General features: G+C 46.2%; 1 protein-coding gene across 1 annotated transcript in view; it reads left to right on the top strand.

Annotated features, from left to right (window-relative positions):
• The first annotated feature begins 1965 nt into the window (after nt 1-1965).
• SLAIN1 (SLAIN motif family member 1) overlaps nt 1966-9010 on the top strand; it is a 56483-nt gene continuing 49438 nt past the window's right edge. The window contains exon 1 of the mRNA XM_008686662.2: nt 1966-2579. Within this exon, the coding sequence (XP_008684884.2) occupies nt 1981-2579 (599 nt within the window). The 5' untranslated portion in view covers nt 1966-1980. The remainder of the gene's footprint in view (nt 2580-9010) is intronic.

Below are 9010 nucleotides of genomic sequence, written 5' to 3' on the forward strand. Positions count from 1 at the left end.
TTTTATAGACCCTATTGAGTAGATGGGGGAGGAGCGGGCTGTTTATTTCACTGCTTCTCCAGAGTACATAAATTTTGTAGTGAAATGACTGCTTTTCTTTACGTCTGAATTCTTGCTGTCTTCACTATTATGTGTCTCTTGCCAATTTCTTTTGCTAATGGGAAGCCAGCAGCTCTTTGTTCTCATTGTGTCTGTTGTCTCCCTTTCTTTGTGTTGCAGGGATCCTGCTACCCGCATCTGCCACTGAGCATGCGGAAAAATCCTTCAATAGATTCTTTACTTAGGACTTTCTGGAATATTATTCCACTGCTCCAGGTTTTAGTAGTCACCAGAATATCGAGAAGACAGATGAAACTTGGAAAGGTGATACAGGTGGTCAAGGGGTGGTCTAGCAAGTGGGAACTCCAGATAGGAAGGGTCCCGGTGTTGTCATACATCTCGAATTTATGGAAGCTCTCACCATGCGAGTTACATGCAGATCACCCACCCAACAGGCAGAAGCCACAGATACCGATTGACGACTGAGAAGACCCAAGTGTTGCAGAGCAGGAGGGCACCGAGTCCTATCTTAAACCAATGATACAACGTGCTAGCAGTTCCAGAGGGAGGTGGAACAGTCATCACGACTAGTATGTAAAGTCCCTGAGCGGGAACTCTCACTAGATAGCCTATCATCTGAGGATGAGAACCAGTTGTGTGGACTTTTCTCTGATTGTGTTAAACACTCGCAGTGCTAAGTCAATATTAATTGAATGCAACTGGATTCGATTCTTCTGCCTAAAGGCCTCCCCCGCTCCCCCCAAGGCAGATGTGCCAATGGTCTCCAAAAGATGTAAGAAGAGCAGGCTTGCAATTGAGTTTAGGGATATTGGGATAGAGTTCTAAGGTTTTGTTTTACTCTGTCCCCTTCCACTCCGTAAGTCTGACCTAATAGCTTGTAAATTATTAAAGAGATGGAGCACTATACAATTTTACTCATGTTTCGCCTATAATGATTTTTGCTTGTTCACTGCTTGATGGCCAACTCTTAGAATCGTGTCCGGAACAGTTAAGTGCTCAAAGATCTTTTGCCTGATAAATGTAAGAATATACATAGCATGGAAAATGCTCTCGCTTTATCATGACCAACGTTAGTGGTAACAGAATAATTTGAATTCGACTATTTTAGAATAAACAAACACTTGGCTCTTTAGCAGCTGGCCACTCTCAGAGGGATCTCTTCTTTCTCCTCGGCTTCCTCTTTCCCACCATTTTGTTTCTGTATTACCAATTAGTGGATTGATAGCATTGTCTCAAAGTCTTTCTGTTCCACGTTTTCACTTTTCAGTCCTTTGGATAATGTTCCCTGGCCCCTCTGGTTCTCTACAGGTTTCATTAGCCAGTGGCCAGTGTATGAAGTCATTGGGCACAAGTGCTCCCGGACCGTAACAAACGAGCAGGCGCGCGGGGTGCACTCCTCTAGGGCAGACACCTGCAGCGGCTTTTTTGGAACCCGGCCTCAGAGATCCGGGTTCGCTCTCTCCACAGCTGCGGAAGTGCCTGCGGCGGGAAAGTTCAGGCCAGGTCCAATCAGGCACCTAGGGTTAGGTAGCGGGGGCGGGGGTCCTGGGGCCCCCGCCCCCGCTGCCTGCCCCTCCCTCCCTCGCGCCTCTTTTCCCCCTCGGCAGGTCCTCCACCGGCCCCGCCCACGAGGCGTTCGCGCCCCGCCCCGCCCCGGGGCCGCGGCTAAAACCCGGAGCCGCCGCGGAGCCCAGGGGACTGGAGGGACGCTCTGAGCATGTGCAGAGCTGTTTGGCGGCGGCTGCCTCGGCCGGAGGCTGGGGCCCGGTGCTGATGCGAACAGCCGGCTCGGCCTCTGCCCCAGCGTGGTCGGCGCCCCGGGCCCGGGAGGCAGGGAAGGAGCCGTAGCCTCCCCGCGGCCCGAGGAGCAGTCGCGGCGGCGCGCACCCCCCGGCGGCCGCGGCGCCTTCGGGGCCCACGATGATGGCGGAGCAGGTGAAATGCGCCTCGGCAGGGGGCGGCTCCGGAGCGGGCTCCGGGCCGGTGGTGAACGCGGAGCTGGAGGTGAAGAAGCTGCAGGAGCTAGTGCGCAAGCTGGAGAAGCAGAACGAGCAGCTGCGGAGCCGGGCCGCCAGCGCGGCCACCGCCCCGCACCTGCTGCTGCTGCCGCCGCCGCCACCCGCCGCGCCGCCCCCCGCCGGGGCCTGCAGCCCGTTGGGTCCGCGGAGCCCCCCGGCCGCCGCCGCCTCGGGGAGCCTGGGGCTCGGGCTGGCGTTGGGCGCCGGGGGCGGCGGCAGCGGCGCCTCCAGCCCCGCGTTCTCGGGGACCTACTGCCTGCCCAGCCCGGCGCCCTCCCTGCTCTGCAGCCTGGCGCAGCCCCCCGAGGCGCCCTTCGTCTACTTCAAGCCGGCGGCTGGCTTCTTCGGCGCGGGCGGCGGCGGGCCGGAGCCAGGGGGCGCGGGGACGCCGCCGGGGGGAGCTGCCGCGCCGCCCTCGCCGCCCCCCACGCTGTTGGATGAGGTGGAGCCGCTGGACCTGGAGAGCGTAGCAGCCTGGCGGGACGAGGACGACTACACCTGGTATTGCCGAGCTCCGCTCCCTCCCCAGGGACCCTGGCCTCTGAGGCCCCGGGACTGCGGGGAGGGCGAGGGCAGGGAGCGCGAGGGGAACTTCGCCATTGCCCCCGGATGTGGTGGCCTGGCAGGTGCCCAGCTGGGAGAGGAGCGGAGGCTTTTCATGGGGGCGGAAACCTGTTTCTCATAGCTCAGGCTGACCCAGCTGGGGAGGAATTGGTCCCCTCCACCTCCCGGTCTAATGCTCTCGGCTGATGATTCGGTCCCAAGCTCCCTGTTAGCATTAACTGAGAAATCCGTGCCATCTTTTTGTTACTCAGTCCTGCTTTCCCCCCCGTCATTTTTGGGAGTAGCGGGGGCTGGGTAGGGGGGGTTGGCTTCAGTCTGCGACTGTTCCTGGTCTTTCCTCCCAAACGAACAGGATTTGCGTGTTGTCTCCTCCCGTGGCACCCCAAGCCGCTTAGTGATGGATCTCTCCTTAGAGATTCGTGCTTGCTGTTTGAGTTGTGCAGTCCCCTGTCCTCGTTCGCTGCATTTTGCGTTGATAGCTTCTCCTTTCAAAGACTGACTTGCTTTTTGAAATATGCTGCCCTCACTGGCTTTCCTTGTCAGTAATGGTGTCAAAGATGAGGGCTTTTTCCGGGAATGGAGAGGGCAGCTTGAAAGCACGCTGTTACTTAGAAACCAAGGATCTTTAATTTTTAAAATCGAACCGTTGATTGAAGAAAAGCGAGATTCAAGAAACTTTTTGTTTTTAGAAACCGTAAGTTGGTTATCAGAAAACTTGTGGCTGGCAGCATCTTTTCATTTGAAATCTGCCTAGCTCTTTCTACTTTCCATTAATGAGTAACTTTGGAGGGGTTGTCTAATTGCCTTATTTTTCATACTGCTTTCTGATGAAGTAAGTCCTTTCATGACTGACTTCTTCCGGTTGGTTCGTGTGCTTTCCTCCATCAGAGAGGTTGTGGGACACGGTAAGATGAGTAGAAGCCCCAGAGAAGGTCAAACTTAAGTTCCTGCAGGGGAAAATGAACAGCATTCACCTTTCCGTAGCTGGGGCATGAAGAACAGTGTCGTCCTTCTTTTATCTTGGGTCCTTCTACTTAGGACCCTTCCTGTTTTTGCAAGCTGGGTTTTCCTCACTTTCTCTGTGGTCGTGTTTTATGATCACACAGGGGGAATGGGAGATGGAGAACCTTACTGGTTTTCTGTTGAGACCTGTGTACCCTTATACTCTCAGTGAGAGCTCGGACTGTAAGGTACATTTATTGGGTTGATTCCGAGCATCCAAATGTATGGAGCTGCAAGAAAGCCGCCTCCTCCTCCTCCTCAGTACTCTACCTATGGGCAGTGCTGGTAGCTCAAGTTGTAAAGATCAAAACAACTCCCCACTCTGGGGAGCTTTAAGCCATTCTTTAGAAATGACACCTTTGTTTTTGTGAGGCCCAGGCTGCGTTGTAAACGGAGTTGCAGCCTAAACACGGTACTAGAAAATGCTCTCATAGTGGTCTTTCTTAGGTTATAATAACTACAAGCCCTTATGCTATTTTCAAATTATGTTACCTTGATTTAGTGCCCACTGGCCTTTTTTGGAGATACGTACTTAAATGGTAGAAGGAAACTTGTTTGTTATCAATCCTAAACATGAAAAACGTTAGCATTTTAAAATCTATTACGATATACTTACTATTTTGGAAGTGTATTCAATTGGGGTGGTACATACATAGCTAATTGTCATATTTTCTTCCATTGAATGGACTTCTCCCTATTTAGTTATCGTCCGACTACTGCTAGAATTTTGATATGTAGGCTTTTTGTAGTTTATTTTTTGTCAAAATCGTACTGGACTAACTTTGGGGAGAAAAGCGACCTGCTTAGTGGGATTACTGTTCGCATTTCACATGGTTTGAAGTGAATGGGAAGTATAGCAGGTACTAATCTTACTCCTGTGTTTAGGGAAGTACGTAAATCAGTGCCTTGACACCCTACAGCTGTTTCTACAGACACGTGGCACACTGTTTTGTGGCGTCTTTCTCAAAACAAATTTAGGATTAGATTCCCATGTGGAAAAAGGGAGGGATCATTACCCTCAGGTGGGATGTAATTAACAAAATGTTAAGGTCACCTGATTTACAGAAAACTTTGTCCTGGCACCTTATACGTGAAAATATTTTTGTATTGCAATATTTTGGCGTATTGATGAACAAATAATAGGTCTAATTCTCCAAGTTTAACGCACTTGTTAATGCTTGCAAGGATCTCTGATGTTCCTTCACCGCTGCAAACTGTCTACGTCCATGTCCTGTAGTCTCGCAAATAGGGTGTTTTTCATTTGGTTTGCCTAATGTGTTTGCAGGGAGGCAACTTATTTTTATTTCACCCTATTCAGAAACAATTGTAGTGGATAATATGTGTCTGATTATTTAAAAAAAAAAAACTTAAAAATAGTTAAATAGTTTTACATTTGCCCTGTGAAAGAACCCCCCCCCACCCCCAATGTATGAAGTCACAGGAGTCTTCTCTCTGGTCCTCCATTCACTACCATGATTCAGATTTTAACCGTTAACATTCTCTAGATCCTTCAAGATAAAAACATAATTATTCAAATCGTCATGCAAATATATACACATCAGTTTTTCTTACCTTTCACTGACCGTATCTTGGATATCTTTGTCTCCCTGTAACGGTTGCATCATTCTTAAAGTAACCGTATTTATAAAGGTCCAGCTTACTGTTAACTGTCTCCCCTATGATTTTTCATGCATTTTTATCATGATTTCATCCTAATGGGTTAAACAAAATTGACATTTGATAATTTAGAATAGTACTCCCTGCTAAGATGTCTTATCCTCAGGAAAGAAAGTTCACAAATGTAGATTAAACTTTGAACATTTTAGAAGTCCTTTCATATTTTTTTCCCCTAATAAAACCTTGGACTGTAACTCTTCACCTTTTATTAACAACCTGGACAACCCTTGGCTCAAGAATTATGTGTAGAAGGAAAACAATGACTTGTAGAATCAGTATTTGCTTGGTGATAGTTCATTAGTTGATGAACAATCGATCAGGTCTCTTAGGTCTTTTTTCCAAACAATTATTTAAACTTTAAGTATCTTCTGTTTACAGAAAATCCAAAACTTTGTGCGAAGGACAGTGTGCTCTGCTTTTCATTTTGATGAAAGTCTTTGAAACAAAACAGTTGTCTCATTTCTTCAAATATTTATCTCAGTTGAATTTAAATTATATAATTTTTCTTTAATCTTAGCACAAGGCTGCTAGAAGTAAATGTCTCAGGAAATTAGGTTGTGGTTCCAGGATCTTAATTTTTTTTTTTTTTTTAAGATTTATTTTAGAGCGTGCACGCACATGAGCAGGGAGAGGCAGAGGGAGAGTCCAGACTTCCCACTGAGCATGGAGCCCCATGCAGGGCTTGATCCCACAACCCTGAGGTCATGACCTGAGCCAAAATCAAGAGTCGGGCACTTAACCGACTGAGCCCCCCAGGCGCCCCCTGGAACCTTAATAAAGTCCAATTGTTATAATCCCATAGTACACTTCACATCCTGCTATATGGATTTTTCAGTGATCGCTACTAACTTGACAGCCTTAGCTCTCCAGAAGACCATAGGCTAGAAAGTACAAGGGGGACTCTCTCTGAATATCAGGAGCAAATAAGCTCCAAGGATTGCAATTCTGATGCATACCTGGAACATGTGACTGGCTGATTTGCCCTTGTGTATGGAAGGACGTTTTCAGGATCACTGCCCCTCGTGTCACCAGGCTGGGAAGCACCAGGGTATCAGGACAAGAAGTCCGATTGGTGTGAAGTGGCAAGTGGAGCAGTAAGTTGTTAACTGCATACCACACCTTTCCATGACCTATTTCCGCTCCCCTGTTTCATGACCGGGGGACTGAAGCTCCGAGGTGAAATGACTTACAAAAGCTCCTCCAGTTATTTACTGAAAGGTTAAAACCACAGTTCGGATTGTTTATACAGATTCGGAAGTGTTTACACCACTGATATTTTTCCCGAGCTTGGTTATGACCATTAGTATATCATAGAGTCAGTTTATTTCGTTTTACATGTGTGTGGCCCTGGCTTGAAATAGATGTATTTGTGCGTTATGGTCACAGTTAGAAAAACTCCATTTTACACCATTTGAAAGCAAAATGGTCTTGATGAAAGCAGGTGGAAAAGCCCAGCTTTCTGCAGATAGGGTAGCACCGGGGAAAGTCAGGTCTTGCACACCTCAATCAGGAAGACAAGTCTATATTCAGAAAATGTCAAGATGATAATGTGCCAGCTAACATAAAATACAGCCCTGTAGGGCCTTGATGTTAGTGGAGCGGCAGTTAGAAGAATATTGAAACTTATGTAAAAGGGATGTGGCAGAGATTGTGAACTTGCCCAATGGGAAAGGGCAGGAGAAAAGTTCGTAATTATATAAGGGGATAAGGGTGGTGTGTACAAATTAAGGGAAATGTAATGAACGAGGTCTTCATCTTTCGAGTGTAACCGCGAGACCCTGGACGGCTGGCTAAGATCCCTGCCAATTCCCCATCAAAGCTGCCGAGCACCTTGTACCGTACATATGGCACAGCTAAATTAGACCACCTGAGCTGGGGGGTTTCCGAAATTGATTTTCAGTGAAAAGACCAGAGGGTGCTTCACTTTCTGACGATGCTAATTGAAAACCACAGTGTTTTCTAGAGGCACACGGAGTGAAGTATGTGCTGGGTTCTTCGAAACCCTGCAGTGAGACACCGGAATAGAATCCAGCTCTAAGTGTGGAGGGACGGGGAGAGCCTGCTGTAGGACGATTCCAGAACTCAAATTTGACTTCATGTGTCCTTTTAATGGCTTAGTGGTGGTAAGTTTGCTTTGCAGTAGCTGACTGACGTGACCCTAGCAGGTGCTGGTGAATCAAGCACTTCAGTTCGACCGAAGATTGATCGATTGTGTTATCAGTGCTGACGTTTTAGCTCTCGTTAAAGTAGAACTTGTGGTGATTGAGGCTCTTAAATCACGTCTGAAAATTGCCACGTATTCCTTCTCAGTGACAGGTATGTGTAATATATGTATATATTTTGCCTTATCTGGTTTTGTGGTATCAGGATGACTTTAGAACCGAACGTTTACTTGAGAATAACTGTGAGGTTTTTTGGTTTTGGTTTTTTTTTTTCCTAGATAGTTGTAATACTTCCTTTGAAGCACTCAGGTTGTTATCATTATGGTGGACTTCGTGTTATTCCCCCTTCAATTTCTTTAATCCCTATTAATAATTTTTCAGATACGCTACTGGAGCCATAAATTCCTTGATAAGGGCATACATATGACAGTCTCCCAAATCTGTTTTTAAAAATTAATTTTGTAGTGCCATCCCTTCTGGAACTTTTAAGCCCATTGCTCCAGTCTTCACTGTTTGCTTCTTAGGCTGCATGCACAGTGCTGTGTTATTAGGAATTTCTTAGGCTTCTTGCTTATGTAGGACCTCCCATTTTTAAAATTCTTTGTCTTCATATTTCATTTATTCTAGTAGGTGGGGACAGCCTCCAATAGTTTTCTGGGAAAGGGCATATGTATGAGAAGAACACTGTGAAATCCTACTTATTTAAAAATGTCTTTATTCTAGCCTCATGAAAGATTCATAGTTGGGCTGGGTATAATAAGCCTAAGTCACTTTCTCTCATGTTTGAAGGCATTGTTCCATTTTGTTCTAATTTTTATTATGTTTTAGATATTACAGTGCACTGTGATTTGGATACCTAATGCTTCTTGACTTTTTAGTGTTCTTTATCCCTAGTTTTCTAAAATGCCATGTTGTACCTTGGTATGGGCCTCTCTATTTGTCGTACTGGACATTTGTGGTTATTCTCACTTTAGAATTCAATGGCCTGCCTGCAATTCTCAAAATTTTCTGCCCCCCCCCCTTTAAATAGCCACCTCTTCGTGTGTGTGTGTGTGTGTGTGTGTGTGTGTGTGTTTTAGAACTTGTAATAATCAGATGTAGGCCCACCTGGTGCAATCATTTAATTTTTTTATCTGTCTTCCATTGTAAATCTGTGTCTTTGTTTTGCATTTCGGGACACTTCTTCAATGTGATCTTTCTAACTCATTGAATTTTTTGGTTCAGCTAAAAGTTTCATTTTCCAATAAGAAACTTTTTTTAAAATCTTATTTTTTTGTGAATGTAACTTTTTCTCTCAGCTGATACCAATTATGATTGTCTTGGATTTTTAATCAGTTCTCCATATTGTTTTCTCAGTTCTCTTTCCCTCTACTTTTAGGCTCAGCTTTCTATTTAAAAGGAATATTCTAAGTATTTGGTGTCATTGGTTATCTTTCTCTACCCAAAGAGGGAGGTATTGAAGTTGATCTTAAGGTCTGCATGGGTGGAGCTCTTTACCAAGTGATAGGATGGGTAGCCAGTTTCAGT

The sequence above is a fragment of the Ursus maritimus genome, unplaced genomic scaffold (genome assembly GCF_017311325.1).
Source record: "Ursus maritimus isolate PB19 unplaced genomic scaffold, ASM1731132v1 scaffold_10, whole genome shotgun sequence".
Classification (NCBI taxonomy): domain Eukaryota; kingdom Metazoa; phylum Chordata; class Mammalia; order Carnivora; family Ursidae; genus Ursus; species Ursus maritimus.